General features: G+C 44.3%; 1 protein-coding gene across 2 annotated transcripts; it reads left to right on the forward strand.

Moving 5' to 3' along the window:
- The first annotated feature begins 415 nt into the window (after positions 1–415).
- Positions 416–10,177, forward strand: KCNG1 (potassium voltage-gated channel modifier subfamily G member 1). 2 transcript variants are annotated; one of them, XM_042884982.1, is made up of 4 exons: positions 416–482; positions 4,302–4,414; positions 5,564–6,365; positions 6,864–10,177. In XM_042884982.1, the coding sequence occupies exons 3-4, from the start codon at positions 5,607–5,609 to the stop codon at positions 7,638–7,640; spliced, it is 1,536 nt and encodes a 511-aa protein (XP_042740916.1). In that variant the 5' UTR covers positions 416–482; positions 4,302–4,414; positions 5,564–5,606; the 3' UTR covers positions 7,641–10,177. The 2 variants fall into 2 exon arrangements, with proteins under 2 accessions (XP_042740916.1, XP_042740915.1); XM_042884981.1 differs by lacking the exon at positions 416–482 and adding an exon at positions 2,407–4,010.
- Positions 10,178–18,009: the final 7,832 nt, after the last annotated feature.

The raw sequence follows: 18,009 nt of genomic DNA on the forward strand, positions 1-18,009 counted from the left end.
CCCATGCCGCGGGGCCGCTACCCGCCGCGGGGCTGCCGGCGGCCGCGCTCGGTGTCCGCGGCACGGCGGGCAACTTGCAGGCAAGTTTGCGGGGAACTTTTCTTCCGGGAGCCGCGGGGAGAAGCGGGGCGTCGTTCCCGCTCGGGAGGCAGAGCCCGGCCGGGGCCGCCCCGCAAGGGGTCCGCGGGGTCCCGGCGCGGCCCCGGAGAGGCGAGCGGTGCGGGCGTAGCAACAGGTGCGCGGCGTGCGGGAGGGGCTGCGCCCCGCGCCCGGCCGGCTCTTCCCGACGGCGCGTTGGCTCTCTGTACTCCTGCAGCGCCGGCGCCGTGCGGCTGCGCCCGGCCGTCGTGCCGCGGTGCCGCTGCCGGGGCGCTCCGCGGTGCTCCGGGAGCCCTTCCCGGCCCTCGGCCCCTCTCGCCTGGTCCTGAGGCTGCGCGTGCAGGCTTGCGCTTCAGATTCCTTCTTCCCTGACTGATCCGAAGGTGTTTATAGTGTTATTTTTAAAATGATAGAGATGATAGAGATGTCTTTTCTATTGATGTATTTACTGACTTCTGTTCGTTGGCAATTAACCGTTCTTTATAGACAATGTATTTCTGGCAGATTATTTTTGCACTGAAATATGGGGGGGGTGGGGGGTAGCAGAGAAAACGTGTGAAAAAAATCGCTCCGTGGCTACAGATCTCTTCACTGCAATATCAGAATACACATATGTGTAAATAAATGACAAATCCTTTACTTTTAAAAAAGATGTTTAAAAGGCAGCTTTCATTGTGACTTTCTAAAATTGCTCAAACATAAACCCATTTCTCTGCGAGAGAAGAACTGTGGTTATTACCTGTAATGTATTCCAGAACATTTTCCTGGGATTGTAAAGCACCTGGCAAAGTTATTTCACTTCTGATTGTTATCAGCAGAATGAGGCTCAGCTTTATCAAACAAAGCACTGAGCAAAATATTTGCATTAATTCAATTTGCAGGTTGTCATATGACGCCCTCAATCACAGCACGGACCAGGTCACAGAGAGCAGCATGCAGATAAGAGAATCTCTTCAGCAGATTCTGTGCTTTTCAGGCTGATTTTGTGCTGTATGTTGATTCTTGTAAGCGTTACTTTGATGCAGCTCACTTGGCAGAGTTGAAGATCTGTTGTTACTTTGTGCTGAGCTGCAGGAGCGTGGCATGAAGTTTTCAGAGGAGCATCCTGACAGTGATACAGGGTGGAAGTCGTGTGCCAGAAGAGCTGAGTTTAAGACTGCTTGGAAATATTGCCTGCTTTAACCAGGGAAAAGAAACGGAGTGCCGGATCACTGAACGGCAAAGCTGCTTCTTACAGAGTCACTGTATTCACTCTGCTCTGAAATCTGAAACTTTTTTTTAAACTAAATTAGAAATGGTAAAAAGCAGTAGAGATAAGTCCTAGGCACTGGAATGGACCGAAGAGTCTGAGGGAGAGTTATGTATGCTTGCCATCACCCAGGCACAACTTTGAATTGTCTGCATCGCGGAGCAGTGTCAGGTCCTTGCAGGAGCTCTGGTTACATCAGAGATGCACTGCAGAATTCAAAATGCTGCAGAGGACACAGGAGAGGGAGAGAACAGAACTTGAGGTGGAATTCTAGGATGTTACTTATGATTTCTATTTCCTTACTTCAGAAGAGCATCTTTAATAATTCTTTCCTCACTGTCTAGGAGTCTGGCACTCTTCCTGACTTTCTGCTGAAAGAGAGGGCATCATCCAATTTTTTCACCAGACATAATGGATAAGAATATCATCTTGAGCGAGAGAGATTTTTGAGAAGATGTTACATCTTGATTCACACACCCCGCTCCATTTCAGTCACCAGGAGCCCTTGCTGGGGGCAGTTCTGGAAGTCAGAACTGTGATTGGGGTTGTGTGACGTGGTAAGAGTCAGCTCTTGCCCCACTGAGCTGTAAATAAAGTACAGCAGAAGGAAAGAAGCTCAGAGAAGTGATTTATCCAGGAGGAGCATGTCTGATAGGCGAGGCAGCTGGAAGGGAGAGCTGGGATTCACAAACTCCCAAGCATTCAGAAGGTGGAATGCTATCTCAGGAGGCAGGGCTGTATCTCCGGGCCCTGCTTTACCAAAGCAGTTTTATCTAAAGATTTTACTATTGTAGCACAACCTTGAAGTTCCTTGTTTAATTGTTAATGTTGGGAAAATTGTCACTATAGGGTAACGTGTTTTTCTGACCTTATATTAGTGTGTTGTCTTTAATTCTCAATGCATCTCTTACAGCTAACCCAAAGTCATCAGCCTGCAGAATATGAATAAGGCAGTTTGAGCATTTTTCAAGCTCATAAGCAAAAAAAAAAAAAAAAAAAAAAAAAAACAAACAAACAAACAAAAAAAACACACAAAGAAAACAACAGAAAAAAACCACAACCCTTTCAAGTGTCAGATCTGTCTCTTCTTAAAGGAGCGCTGATCTTCATCACATAGAAGTGCCTTCGAAAGGAAGACAAGAAGCATACAAAGAAATGTGTGGCTTTATTTATCTCTGTGATCCCTTTAATCAGACCATATATGGGCTCTTATTTTCTTCTTCTCTCTTAGGTATAAAGCTTGGTGTCTTGGAGGTAAAAGAACCACATAAATAACACAGGTGCAGCATCAAATACTGTAGCTGCCTGCTTCCAGTTCTGGCCATGAAAGGAGGAGGAGCCACCTCCTATAACAGCAGTCATTCAGTGCCTTGCACAGGGGATTAATTAGCCCAATTTATTGTCTCACGCACGTCGAGAAGCTGGAAGCAAAGAAAGAAGTAATTTTTTCCTTGCTCTGTTGTTTCACAGTTGATGCCTCAGGGTTGCAGTGTGTGACTGACATGCACGAACATTTACATCTCTCTCTGCCCATTTCTTCCCATTGTGTCAACAATGGATGTGGTAGGAAATCAAACCACTCACAGAGATGCGCTGCCTCCTCGTTTTTCCTGGCTGAGATTCAGAGGACAAGTTGCTGCTAACCAATATCATCTGGTATTACAGAAGGGAAACCTGTTAACTTAGCTCTCATTTACCCACAGTCTTCCATTAATCATAATCTTAATTCTATTGAGGCAAGCCCTGCTTAGACATAGCTGAGGCAGAGGGAACAAACCTTGTTCCTAAACAAGATGGCTGTCTCTCTTGAGGAGAAGGCTATGTCAGGTAGTCCCATTTTTCCCGCATCAAACCTATGGCCTGAACTCCTGGCGGCATTCCTTCTACAGATGGGATCCTGGGAGTGCTTTGGTAGGAAACAGCTCTTAGGCCATTAGGAGAGCTTCGTGTGATGGGGCAGCATCAGGGTAATTACCAGGCCAGCTGTTCCCTTCTCCCACCGTTCGGCGGGTGCTGCCTGAGCCTGCTGCCGTTCCTCTCGGATCCGTTCACTGATCACAGTGCTGCAGCTTTTCCAGGGGGCAGTGGGCACAGTGCCACAGTATGCTGTGATGCTCACTGATAATCCCAGCATTGGCCAGGATTTCCTACAGTATCACTTTTTAATATAGTTATGATTCATGTTAACATTTGTTTAGAAAGCAGGGCTTGCAGGTCAGCAGGCCTTCGCTTGGCCTTTTTTTGAGGCTAGATGCAAGCTGCCATTGATGGGAAAATTATTTGAGTGCAGCCTGTGGGATTTCGTCAGTTCTGCACTCTCCCAAAGGAGTTTTAGGATTGCCCATTCCCTGCCATGGGGATTATTTCCAGACCCATAACTCTGAAGCAAAGGCAGAGCTACTCAGCACAAGCACAGGTAGGAGGCACCGAAGCCAAGCATGGTTTAGGTTTTTGCACAGAGCATGGTAACTCTCCAAAGAGCTGTTCTGGAATCACCAGCTATAGACTTACAGACGCTTTGGGCAGTGACAGAGCAAACCCCTTTGCTTACCTCAGGCCAGGAAATGTTCCACAGCTCTCGGGAGGTCTGAATCACACTGCGCCCTTTCTTGCATTGTCCCGTTGGCTTTGTCCTCCCGCAGTCCCACCACAGGCCTTAGAGGTAAGTAAATGAATGGTCTCTGTTTGTACTCAGGAGTATAAACATGAAACATCAAGCAGTATCACTCCACCCAGAGCTCACCTGGGGACACCTGTTTGTAAGAGCTTGTAAGGAGCTGTTCCACTTACAGTAATCTCCTGGGAAGGTTTGGAGCACAACTGGGATAGCATTTTATTGAAAACATTATTTTAAGTCCCCATGCAGCAAGGAAGGCTTGTTGCTCTTAAACTGAGGTGCAGCTGTTTAAAGTATTTTGCTGTTGTGTATTGATGATTTTTTCTTTTGCAACAGGTATGTAACACCACTGATGTGAGTTATGATCCTCAGCTTCTGAGAACAGTTCTGTGTTTAAGGAAGTTGCTCTAGCAGGGATATACAGCCCCAGAGGGCAAAACAAAGAGGAGGTAAGTGCAGCCTGGAGAACAAAACTGTTCTGCTATTGAAGTGAATTAATTGTAATATTTGTTACTTGCGGCTAGAAAGTCAGAGTATGTGTGTGTAACAAATATCTGCTCATCACTGTACAGTCCACGCAATGAATACGTACTGTAATCACATGCAGTTCAGCAATTCCTTGCACTGAGTTGTGGCTGGCTGTGGAGATGAGCAACCCAGGAGTGGTACTGCACAGCTCTGTGCAAAGCTCTCAGACCGGCTGCTACATCACAGTGAGTTGGGCAGGTAGAGTTCAGTGTTCCCAGTATCTCTGATTTATACCCGTTACAACCTTGTGATCTTCATTCCTTGGGCTTAACACTGCTTTTGTGTGAGCAGAATTTTAACCTGATTTTCAACCTCATCAGAAGCGTGTTTGGGTTTTGTATAATTACAGCCTATTACTGTGCACAGGGTGCTAATTGTAATTGCAGTAACATCCCAATATTTGTGCAGAAACTCTGTATTTCCAAACAATCTTTCGTGAGGCTTTAAGAAGTGAGTTGCCATGGCATTAAATATGCATAAACTCTATACAAATGTCATCATCAATAGAACTGTTTTTTCCAATTTTTTTCTGTAAGGCCTTTTAGAGATTAGTCTTATACTGTTGTTTTTAAGTACTTAGTTAATTATAGCAAAATTGACTCTCAATTCTTACTATATACTTAATGAATGCAAAAATAATTAGGATTTTTATCTGTAATAGTTAAATTACAAAAAAAAAGATAGGATTTTCTTTTCTACAAGACACACTTGAATGCTGTGTTCTTGTTGATACTACCGTAATTTTTGCACGTGCCACATGCAAGAACTATTCCTGTTTTCCCTCTGTACCTGCAGGAACTGAGATTGCTGCAAGTGAAACAGGGGAAGTTCCCTAATTTGACAAAAATGCCAAGCAGAGCCCCTGGATAAGAGAGTGGCCTTTGCGCGAGTCATTTCTCCCTGGCTGGACAAAAAGAGCCTCTGCAGAAAACTTTTCTGGCTGTATTCAGCCCCTGCTGTTTTTTTTCCAGTTATTACATCAATCGTAAATGGTTTTTGAGCCTCAGTCACTACGTTTGTTCCAAACTCAAAAACAACCACTAAATCCATGTATATGGTTTTCATTCCAGAAGACACAACGAATAGCAAAGGGATGTGAAGTTATCTTCCAAGATGACTCTTCTACCTGGAGAAAATTCTGATTATGACTATAGTGCCCTCAGCTGTGCTTCAGATGCTTCCTTCAACCACGCATTCTTCCCCGAAACAGAAAGCCTCAAGGGCGTCTTCTACCAAAGAGCCAAGCTGATTCACCCTGAAGAGGATCTCCTGAAAGGCTTTCACCCTGACGACCGGAAGCATCATATCATCATAAATGTGGGGGGCATTAAGTATTTGCTCCCGTGGACCACACTTGATGAATTCCCATTGACACGCTTGGGACAACTAAAATTCTGCAACAATTTTGATGACATTCTAAACATCTGTGATGATTACGATGTGACGTGCAATGAGTTCTTTTTTGACCGCAACCCAGGAGCGTTCAGGACAATCCTGACCTTTTTGAGGGTTGGAAAGCTTCGGCTCCTGCGTGAGATGTGTGCGCTGTCTTTTCAAGAAGAGCTGCTCTACTGGGGAATTGAGGAAGACAACTTGGATTGGTGCTGTAAGAGGAGATATCTGCAAAAAATGGAGGAGTTTACAGAAATAAATGAACGGGAGGATGACCTTATAGAAAATGAAACAACAGGTGAAACAGTAGAGGAAACAAAAGTTGGCTTGTGCATGAAAAAGTTGCAGGACATGGTAGAACGACCCCAGTCTGGCCTCCCTGGGAAGGTGTTTGCTTGTTTGTCTGTTTTATTTGTAACTATTACAGCAGTGAATTTGTCCATCAGCACCATGCCTGACCTGAGGGAGGAGGAGGATAAGGTAAGTTCCCTTTTCAGGTTAGAAAATGGTATGTGCTGGGAGGAGCAGAACAGCTACAAAGTCTGATGGTGTTGATTTGAATAGGGATTTTGCAGCTGCTATTGGATGGAAAAAAATACACAAAGAATATTTGAAATCATTTATGGCTGTGTTCAATTACCTGCAAAAGAATCAATCATATCGAGTTCTATGTCCAAAGAAAACGTTGTTCCTGGGCATTTTTCTGTACATTCTTGTCTGTAATGCCTTGTTAAGCTTGCATTTGCTATTTAGGATGCTTGAAATTACCAAGCAATGTCTTCTGTGGAATAAGTAGCTCTTTTCTAAGATTTGCATTTAACTTGTTCCAATTTGTCATTGTGTTTTCCCATAGCAACAGCTTCAACTCCTTTAATATTTTGGGTTTTAAAAAGCCCACAAAACTCTCTTCCTGTCACTGCACCAACTAAAATAGTTATTATCCAAGTGCTGATTACAAACTCCTCCTCTTTCCTACAGGGTGAGTGTTCCCAGATGTGCTACAATATTTTCATTGTGGAGTCTGTCTGTGTGGCATGGTTTTCACTGGAGTTCCTGCTGAGATTCATCCAGGCAAAGAGCAAGTTTGCATTTTTGAGGAGGCCGTTAACTCTGATCGACATAATAGCTATTTTGCCGTATTACATCACCTTGCTGGTAGACACCACTTCGGTGGGCTACAAGAAGCCCAGCTCTGGGAGCATCTACCTGGACAAAGTCGGTCTGGTCCTCCGGATACTCCGTGCCTTGAGGATTCTGTACGTCATGCGGCTGGCCAGGCACTCCCTGGGGCTGCAGACGCTGGGCCTGACCGCCCGCAGGTGCACCCGGGAGTTCGGGCTCCTGCTGCTCTTCCTCTGCGTGGCCATCGCACTGTTTGCACCGCTCCTGTACGTCATTGAGAATGAGATGGCGGACTCACAGGAGTTCACCAGCATCCCCGCGTGCTACTGGTGGGCTGTCATCACCATGACCACGGTAGGCTACGGAGATATGGTTCCCAGGAGCATTCCCGGCCAAGTGGTGGCGCTGAGCAGCATCCTGAGCGGCATCCTCCTCATGGCTTTCCCAGTCACTTCCATCTTCCACACGTTCTCGCGCTCCTACATTGAGCTGAAGCAGGAACAGGAAAGAATCATGTACAGGAGGGCACAGTTCTTATTAAAAACGAAGTCTCAGATAAGCAATGCATCACAGGGGAGTGATATTTTGTTTCCGAGTATCTCTACTGACAACAGGGCAATGAGTGACATTTAAGTTGCTGTTTTTCCTCATGTTGAATAACATTTTGTTATATCAGATTCCATCTTTTACTTTGCTTTGGAAGCATTTTACAGAGGTTACCCTCATTTTGAAAGGAGGAAAAGGGGCTGCTAACCAGGAACTGATGTGGTTTAAGAAGTCTCCAATTATGTTGTTTCTTCCCCCCAACCTTCCCAGTGTTACGCTCAGGACAGGGCTTTCGCAGAGATCACACAGTGGGTTTTTAGGGTTCAGAAGTTCTCTGACAAAAATAACATATCATTCTGTACTCAAGAGGATGTTTTGTCTTTTGTACTGCACATTTTTTCCAACTGAATCACAATGTATATAATCATAAGCAGGCTGTCATTTTTCTTGTATATAAATAATGTAAATACAACAAAATTAATGGCTAAATTCTCTCCCAGTAAAATGCCTTAGAGCATGATCGAAATAACCGCAGAGGTTTGTCCCACTGTGCTCTTAAGGAACATAAAGTCAGATTCGTCATTCACAACAGCAGCCGTACATTTCTTTGTAAGTCAGCCCTAAACATGCCAGGAACAAAAAAAGAGCCGAGCTGTTTGTATCATAACCTCACTGAAGATGCAGATACTTAGAGCTCATCAGCTCCAAAATTTAAATGAAGTTACAGTATTGATCCTGTGTCATTGAATGCAGGATTCCAAGGAACAGTCTTTTGAGTTCTGTAGCGTTTAATATTATCAAGGGGACACTAGCTGCAAATGAAATGAAATATGCATGGTAAGATGCCAGTCGTTCCCTACCATCTGTTTCCATGTTTTTACTTTACCTCAGATATGAAACAGAATTAAGGGAGGCCTGTTTCCAGGGAACACCCTACTGTTGCTTGTCGAATCAATATTGCAGCTACCCATTCACATTCAGCATTGGGTTCTTTAGAGGGAGCAGAAAATATGTGGTCGTGGGAAGCTGCCACTGATGACAAAAAAAAAGAAGAAAATATCATTTGAGTCATGGAGCGGGGGGTGCTGACAGCTTTATCCTTTCCTGTCCTCAATCATGAGGGACTTAAGAGTTGATTAACTATACCTTTACCAGCATTAAAGACATCATAGTAATGGAGAAAACTTTGAATAGGCTATGGAAATGCAGTTAAGGCCCTAAAGGACAACTGTATGATATTTCTCCACACAGGTTCCCCACTGACAACTGGGGCAGTACCTGGGTCAGGGAGGAGCTCAGGTTTGGCACCTGCCCCTATGCAGAGAAGTGCCAGGCCTCCCCTTTGTTGTGGAGGGAATGAGACTGGTTTGCATAACAACACAGGAGACAAACTCCAGAACTTAAAAAAAAAAGAAGTATGAAATCCACTCGTTTGACTTCGTGTGTGCTCAGACCTAAAGAAGACATAAACTCATGAATTGCACTTTTTTTCCCCCCCATTAACTGTTAGGAGGTAGGGAGATTTGAAAGTTCCCATCACATTTACTAATGCTTCTCTACGCCAGTTTGCAGAAGCCCTGTTGCTTACTGGCTTGGTTGATGGGAGTGCCAGCATGTACGATGGTTTGCTGTATTTGATGAGAGCCAAAAAACATAGAATTTGTTCCTCAGCCCAAGCTGGTTGGTCAAGCACTCCTTACACTGTTTTTTTTTTCAAGTATCTTAAATAAAATTTGAAGGTGTTTTGCTACACTTATTTTTAAGGAATAATTCCCAAACTTTAAAAAGTGCACTTTACAAATAATTAGGGCTCTAAAAATCTGCTGCTGTAGAAAAATGTGCCTATGGAGCATTCCTACAGAGAGCTAACACACCCAGCATAAACTCTCGGCAATTAATTATGTGCCAGAGCTAAGAACATAACCAGCTTTTCACTCTTGTTCAGCTTTAATTAGAGTTGGATAAAAAACAGGAACATCGTGACAAAAAAGGGACACATTTTCCATCCAAAATACTCTTAATTTCAAAAATGTTTGATCATCTGTAGCATTGGCTACAATACAAGTGCTGTATATCCTCCTTTTGTGTCAGCATTCATTACAGAAAGAAGTGGTAATTAGACTGGTCCTGTGAGCAACAGTTGCCTATCTCAGACTGTGTGTGACAGGCTGAGCTGTACGTTTGGAAGTGAGAAGGGAGAAATCGAGACTCATCAAATAAAACCTAACCTTATTTCCCTTTTCTTCTAGCTAACAAGTCCATCCATTTTTTCAGCGTCTCTACATTGAGCTCATGGTCATTTATTTCATGTGTCACTTTATTTTAATCCCAGAATTATAACTTGATTCTCAAGTCCTTGTCCAGAAAAAGAGAGATCGCCCTGAAGCTGGGTGTTGGTAGAGCAAACCTGTGACAGCATCCCTCCTGCTGGGAGCTCTGCCTGAGCCGGGAACAAATCAGCCTGGCAGGATGAACCCTTCTATAATTTTGTACTTGGCAGCACATCACTTGTAAGTGCATCAACATGTCTCACTATGAATCACTGTAACAAACTTGCTTCTGTTTTACACAAGGTAACGCATGCTGTAGTCCATATGCTAAATAAATCCAGATACACGTCTTAAGAGCACAACATTAGTATGAAACCCACATGCTGCGTTCTGGCTTTTACTGTGAAGGCGGAACATTTAAGGTGATTATGACTCTTTAGAGTACATTATCTGAGATTTTAGTCAAATTCGTGAAAATTATGGATCGATTCAAAAGCTGACTGTTTCCAGTGACACAGCTGACAGCTACCAAGTCAGCTATCACTCCTCTTTTGCATTTTAACAGCATGTGCAGTCAACAAGAAAGTTCCAATAAAAACACTTTGTGCTTTTATGAAGTCAAAAGAACGTTAGAATTCCCACTGACAGAGTGGTGCATGTCCCCAATAGAGATCGGCTTGCATTGCTATTTGTATTAACCTGCGTATACTGCAGAAGTACAGACAGTACAAATTCAACAGCAATAGCTGTATTAATTTCAAGTAATAAATTGTTAGGCTCTCCTTTCCTTTCCACTTGCTTCTTAAGGAGTGGAAGGAGTGTCACAAGTGCTATAGGCAGGCACCACCACCTGCAGGAGGTGAGAAGCGAGCAACAGCCGAGGGAGGGTTTGGGCAACGAGCATCACCAGGTAAAGCACACTGGCTTCAGAAAATTTAAAGCGTTTATTAGGAAATAAAATCACCTGAGTGTAGAAAAAGCTGGTCAACCCTTAAATGAGGGCTGATGAGGGGTGGATCCTGGCTCCAGCCCTTCCATCACTCAGTACATTGCATGCAGCCGAGCTCCCTGGGCTGGCCCTGCCTTCCCACCAGGTGCTGCTTCAGGCCGTGACTCAGCATTTCTGCTACAGTGCTTTGGAGCATTGCACTTCTGTGACAGGTGGGGGTTTAGGGAAACTTCCCGTTAGTAGATACGTGGGACTTGTCTCCATTTGCTCCTTTATATTATTTCACTGTAATTCAGAACTGACTTCCATACTCAGTGATCTTAGTGGTGTCATTGAAGAGTCATAGGCTTTAGCAAGTCTGATTAAGCAACAACAGTTATGCAGAAGTGAATCAAGAGTTTGCACGTTATCAAGATACACATCCGGGAAAAGCAGCGTGCTGTATACATTCATGACTTGTTTGGGTAGAACTTAACTGCACAAATGGCTGATGCAAAAGCGAAACAAGTTTTGCTGTAGAAGGTTCTCATTCTTAGCGCTGCAGCTCTTTGTGCGACTGTAACCAGAGTTCGTGGGAGTCTCTCAGTGGACAAAAGCTCACCCTTCAGTTTTCCTCCTTCACACTGTAGACAGACTGAGCCAAAATTTGTGTTAGGCCCTTCCCAAAGTGCCTGAAGTCATGGCCTCATTGCCTGAAGCCCTAGATCACCATTGGCAGATTTGAAATCTTCCTAATTTTTATTTTTTAAATAATTTTTTTTAGAATGAGGCAGGTTCCTAATTCAGGTGTCTCATTTGAAGGTCAGTGTTAGGTCAGATGAATTGGAGCCGCATCCTTCAAATGCAGAGAACTGCCAATGCCCACCAGCACCAACTCTGTATTACTTATCCATTCCACACCTCGTTCTTGACACGTGGCTATCAGGGAACAAGGAGTAGTACACAGAGCCTGGTCAAAGAGGTCACCCTGGGCTGTCCAGGAGCAGTGTGAACCAGTGTCAGTGGCGAGCAGAGCGGTTCTTGGCAGTTCGTGCCTAAAATAGGCAGTTCTTCCCTACAATAGTTCTGTTCCCCACAGTTACTGACTTTTTTTCCTTTTGGCTTAGTCAAGAAAAAAAGACTTGTAAGTTAAAGCAAGAGGAAAGGAGCAGACCCTTCTTGCAAGAAAGCTGTAAGACTTCACATTCTTCCCTTGGATCCACAACAGACTGAAAACTGGACTGGATACCCACAGTCCTACAGATGTAACTGACTGTGTTTAATCGGAAATTAAATGAAAAAGTGACAAATCTGACTCTGAAGACTGGGAGTCTTGAAGTCTCTGCTCATGCATCATTCAGTAGTATATATCCCAATTTTCTCTGTGTTATCAGTTGCTATTTGTTCCTTGTGCAAGATTTAACAGGAATTTAGTATTTATTTATCCTTAAGATGAGAAGTGTACCAAAAACACAGAAATAAAGCCCAGAGTGCAATGCCTTCTGAACTGGTGGAACGGTAGCATCCCCTGGGCCATCTAGAGAGCAGGACTGCAACCTGCAGAAAGCAGGCAGAACTGAAGGCATGGGCTAGATTTCACAACAGGGGATGAGTATCACTCCCAACAACAAAAATACACTCCAAAGGTTCTATTACTAGCCCAGAAAAATGCTTAACTCGAGATTTACCCACTCACTTACCACTTCCTCTGTGATATTTTACTAAGTCAAATTCAGTATTTCTAATGATCTCAGTGTTGCTAACATAGAAATGATTATTTAAAGGACTGAAAAGTGGAGATCAGTTCAGATCCCAAGTGCCACTCCAGTGAGGCACTTCAGCTCTGTGTGCGTTCTGTCTCATCTCGTGACATTAGAGTGTAAGTCCTCAGGACAGCGTTCCTCGTTTGGGATCAGTCAGCAGGACTGTGTAAAAGCACACACCTCAAATAAAGATAAATTCACACCCCACAAGTGAGGGAGATCATTGCCTGCACTGCACTGACAAACATAAAATGGTTAGTTTGGCTTAATAATTATTAACAATAAAATCAGAGCTTCCTCCCTTTTTGCTTATTGTTTTTCTTTCTCATGTTCTAGCATCTCATATCTTCTGAAATACTCCCTAGAAATCACTGAAGGTATCATGGCTGCTATTAGTTCTGCCAAAGGCACAGCAAAGAAATAGCAGGTCTGTAGTATCAGAAGTTTCTTCTGCTCTGCCCAATGGAGCTTCTACTTTCTCTTTGCCCGTGGGAACTAATTCAGAAATAAACAGAAATAAAATTCTGCCATAACTGGGAACACAGCAGACCAGGTAGGGTAATTAGAGCAAATTTGCACTTTATAAATATTCATTCATTATTCCTGTAGCCCTTGTGACAAGAGTCGAACAGCCTTGTGCAACTCCGAAGTCAGCTGGGGCACACAGACATGGCAGCACTGCCAAACCGAGGTTTCAGGTGCTCCTTGATCAGGCATCCTTCTGAATATCTGCGGTTTTGTAGCCATCTTTGTTATGTTCATAATGTTCCTTCCTGCTTACATTGTGCAGTCCACAAACAAGGCTTTAAACTACAATGATTAGGCTGCCAAAGGTACTGACCAGGAAAAAAAGCACTTTCCAGACATCATCTGGTGGTTAGAGTTCAAAAAAAACAACAAGGCTGTTTGTTTCCAAAATTAGAGAGAGGTTTTACAGCTCCCCATCATCCCACCACGGTCAGCAAGGATAGTAACGTGTCTCTGGTCTGTACGGTGCTGCCATCTACGTGTTGTGCCTCCCACAGGAACTAAGTGGCGTGGGCTACCGTAAGTTTCCACAGGTAATTGCATACAAAGTTTTGACACAGAGTTGCTGGATGATAAATGGAAGCAGTGCTGCTCATTAGCATTAGTGATGCACTTCACAGCACAAAGAAACTGAGCGTTATTCTCCAGGACTTTTATAGTGATAGCAGTTCTCAGGTCAGCCAAGGAAAAGATGACTCAGTCTCACTCAGAATTAGAAGCACATTTTGGGAAATGAAGAAAATCATCTGCAACCCTATATAATTAGAATTGTATTTAATTTTTGAGAGGAATGCTTCCGTGGATAATCTGAGTGGGGAGAATTAAGACAGGAAAGCATCGTATGGTACAATAACTGGGGAAAGTTATGTGTTTGTTAGGCAAAGATAGGGTCCACAAATTCAGTTTGGGTATCACAGGATGAAAACGAACATGATTTGATAAGAACAGAAAAGAAGCATCAGCATCAATAGTTGGCATCTTCACTCCAGGATATGGGCTTTGGTACGCCCTGAAATCGCATCAATCAAACATTCCTCTTGAGGTGATCACTGAAAACCCGTAGGAGGATTTTTTTCCCGCTGGCTCTTTGCTTCTCCTCTGACAGCAGAAACCCCTTCCACAGCAAAAGCACTTCAGGCACGAGACCACGAAGCATTTTTGTGTAGCTCTTGTATGCAAAGACAAAGTCTTCCCTGTCGACAAAAATGTACCATTATTTGCCGTCTTTAAGTATGATTGGATTTCTAACACTAAAAGTTTTAGGACTCAAAGGCATACAGATGCATCGGTCAGCTCTCCAGATTCCCGAGGAGCTGTAACTCCCACCCGCGTGTCAGCGCTCGGTTCCGAGAAGCGTTTCCGACGGTGCGGACCGCAGCGAGGGCCGTTCGAGGATCCGACATTGCCACCTTCGGGCCGCTCCTGGCAGCTCAGGCTGAGTGCCGGGGATCCGGCCCGGGAGCGGCAGCCCGCGGCACTCAGCGTTAGGAAGATGTTAAAAATATTTGCACTGCATCTTACCCGACACAAACTGAGACATCGCTGGGTTTTTTTGCTGTCGGAGGATCGACCCATATTTCTCAAACTTACAAAGTGTTTGTTAAAAATGCCATTGCTGTGTTATGCACAAAAGAGAAAAGAACTGCCACCGAGCATCAGCCTGTGGGCGGCCACAGGATTTAATACAGCAGATAGGAGGTGATCAATGAGAAAAGCATTCACATCTTTCTGGCCATCTACAGAGCTGTGAAAAGTTGCTGTAGATAAAGTTCAGGCCTGTAGATCCCAAATGTTGTCATTAGGATGTAAATTTGTAGCTCCATTTCACACAGGGTCATGTAAGGCCACACTTGCAGGGTCCTGTGCTCCCAGTGCCAGCTGTGAGCTCACATCCACCCTTCCTTGGAAGCACTTGGAAGATGTGGGTGACCCACTGAGACACTCCTTTGGTGGGGTGACTTTTCTCCTCAGAAAGGTTCCCTGGGGTCTAATGGAACTTGCATTTAGGAAGAGAAGGAGTTCCACAGTTATGCTTGTAAACAAACAAAACAGCACCAAGGTGCTAATCCCCAGTCCAATATCCAAATACTAGCAACCTTGCCAGGTTCAGACTCTAAACTAAATGGCCAAACAGGACTATTTGGTTGTCTAGGGCTCTAAAAAAAAAATTAAAAAAATCTATTTCTAAAAGTCCATAAAAAGTGTAAAAGAAAGGACAGTGCTGGAGCTTCCATGGATGCAACCATGTTACCCTGTTCATTGTAGCAGTATGCACGGGCACATAGTGCACTGCCTATTAGTTGTGTGTAGGCAAATCTACACCTCCACATATAATTTCAGAACATAATTTTGTGGGAAATTGTGTTAGTAGTGCTGTTTATGGCTCAAGAATCTTTGTCACCCTCCCTACTTATATACCCCAGAGCTCACTGCAGAGAGAAAGAACAGGAAAGGAAAAACAGGTAGGCATGAAGAACAGGAGGGATGCAGCCACAACAAATAAGAACGGTTTGTCTGTAACGTAATTGCTTACAGTACAGCTCGCGAGTGCCTATCTTACCTTCCCAGATGGAGGTACCCTGCAGGCATCACAGCAACTGTGTATCATACGGAGCGATAGTAACAGGAAAGGTGCCCAGTGGAGAGGAATCTGCTGCTGTGAGTGACTGTTTGCTAGAACAAAACCCTTTGTAATGTCAGCAAAGGTGTGCAGAAAGGCTATCAGCCTCTTTCTGTTCTTGATCCATGGTAAATAAATCTTAAAATAGCCGTGTCACACAGACGACTCCAGAGCAGCACCTCTGATCAGAAAGCACCAGTTTCCCCAACAGCGCGAGGCGCAGCCTCACCCACAGGAAAGCTCCACGCACAGAAAACTTCGATCTTCACCCAAAATACCCAGCACAGGCACAGCCCTGCTTTAGAGCAAAGCCTGCAGAGCCCTGAGACGAACAGTATCAATCACAGCCATTAGTGGTATCTGAGATTAGCAAAAGGAAGACTAAAAGGAAGACTGCTTGGTCTCTGCAGTGCTGTAGTGTCACAAAACTTCTCTCTCTGGCATTTTATCTGTCTCTGCAATATTCAGCACACAACAGCATCATGGTGTAATCATAAGGCAATCTCCATCAGTGTCTGTAACCTGAGTCCCCGTCCATTATTCTTAGTCATTCTCATGTATTAATAGAACAGTGCTGTGGGCTTTTTTCTTAAAAGCATTGTACTTCGGTGCTGTCAGTACTTTTAGCCACAGTGCGCGGAAAGGAAATAAGGAAATGTGGTGGGAATCTACAAAATGGTCGGTGTTTTGAAAAGCTTACTAAGGTTAGAATATGAAGCTGAAGCTTGTCACTGTGAAAACTAAAGAACTGATTGAGGCAACTGCATCTGAGAAATAATTACAAGAAACTCCATTTCATAACGGTGCTTTGGGTGGACTGCAGTACAGTACTAAAAACATTAATGGAGAAGGAAATTAACACTAATCAGGGCAGGAGATGAGAAGACAGCAGAACTTCGGGCAGAAAGCAAAGGAGAAAAGTTATGTTTGAAACTTTGTTTCAAAAGCAAAGTGTCAAAATTCATATACTGAGTGCATCAGCACTGCAGCAAAGCAACTCAAGGCGAACGCTGGAGTTCTGAGCGTCAAAAAAGCCATTGGTGCTCTCATCTGAAGCACAGAGCAGGCTCAAAACATTCAATTTTAATCAATTAATGATAAAAATGCACCTATCGATTGCTCTGACAAGTTTCAGCCTGTATGCCTGCTACCACCCAAAGGTGCAGTAACAAAGCATGAACCAAGAGCAGTTCCACCAAATGGGTTTGAAATATGCATACCTTGGAAATGATTTCTGTAAGTTCTACCTAAAAACTATGGTTCTGTCACAAAGCATCTGGAATGGGACTGTGCCACGTGCTCTGCGTCTGTGCATGCATCAGAGCACATTTACAAAGTTACAAGTTTGTCCTTCCTAAATTTCAGACTTTTACGTCATTAAATTAGCAGTCCACCACTTAAAACAAGAGCTGCCTTTCACTGCTCATGAGCAGGTGAATGCCCGTTTGCATGAGACCTCATTTCCCAGCTAGATCTACAAGAAGAGCCATTTTGTATTTGGAAATAAGCTTTCTTTGCGAGTTGAGCTTTGGTCTCTTAGCAACAGCACGGGCACCTGCATGAAGACCAGCTCTTGGCACAGGAGGGGATCGGCCGGAGCAGCCACAGAACACCCACTGGAGGAAGAGATGAAGGCTTGCACAGCAAGAGCTGCAGTCAACACACTCTTCTGGGCCGCCCCAAAGCAGGGCTGCTGTTTGCCGCCACGCGGGCAGCCCAGTATCCCTTCCACTCACAGACAGCAAAAGCCCCTCCGTGTTTTCTCCTCGAGCAGGAACAGACAGTGACAAGCTCTTGCCAGAAGGTTAAAGAAAAGGCAAACTTCCATACTCTCAGAGGAGTCAACAACAAACAAGTTGTTCTTGCTTCTTGACACGGAGAACTGGAGCTCTGGGTCTCATAGTCTCAAACTGAGCTGCTCCTGAGGAGAGCAGTGCTCATGCATGGGCAGCAGAAAGGCAGGGAAGCCGTGCACATCATGGCCTGCACTCCTGTACCTCAGCAGAACATGTCTTCTTTCTGGCCACAGCTGTGGCTGGACTGTAGCTTTCAGTAGATACCTGCACCTGGCACAAAATGGGTGTATTTCTGACTGGAAAACTTGCATTGCAGTAGACTAGCTTTATTGCAGTAGATAATTTTTATTACTTTCCTTTTTTGATGACATTCACGACAGGTGCCATTTGGGATGGAAGTTGTTTTTTGCTCTTCACTCCAATTTTGCCACCTGCACAAAATACCAGCAGTGCAAGTATCTCACAGTACTTGTTCCATCAATTCTGCTACTGCACTTTCAGAGAGCTACAAGCAGCAACAGTTGCTGCTTTTGTTATCTGAAATTTCTGCA

This window comes from Lagopus leucura, unplaced genomic scaffold (genome assembly GCF_019238085.1).
Source record: "Lagopus leucura isolate 7727_CA_CO unplaced genomic scaffold, USGS_WTPT01 Super-Scaffold_100047, whole genome shotgun sequence".
Classification (NCBI taxonomy): domain Eukaryota; kingdom Metazoa; phylum Chordata; class Aves; order Galliformes; family Phasianidae; genus Lagopus; species Lagopus leucura.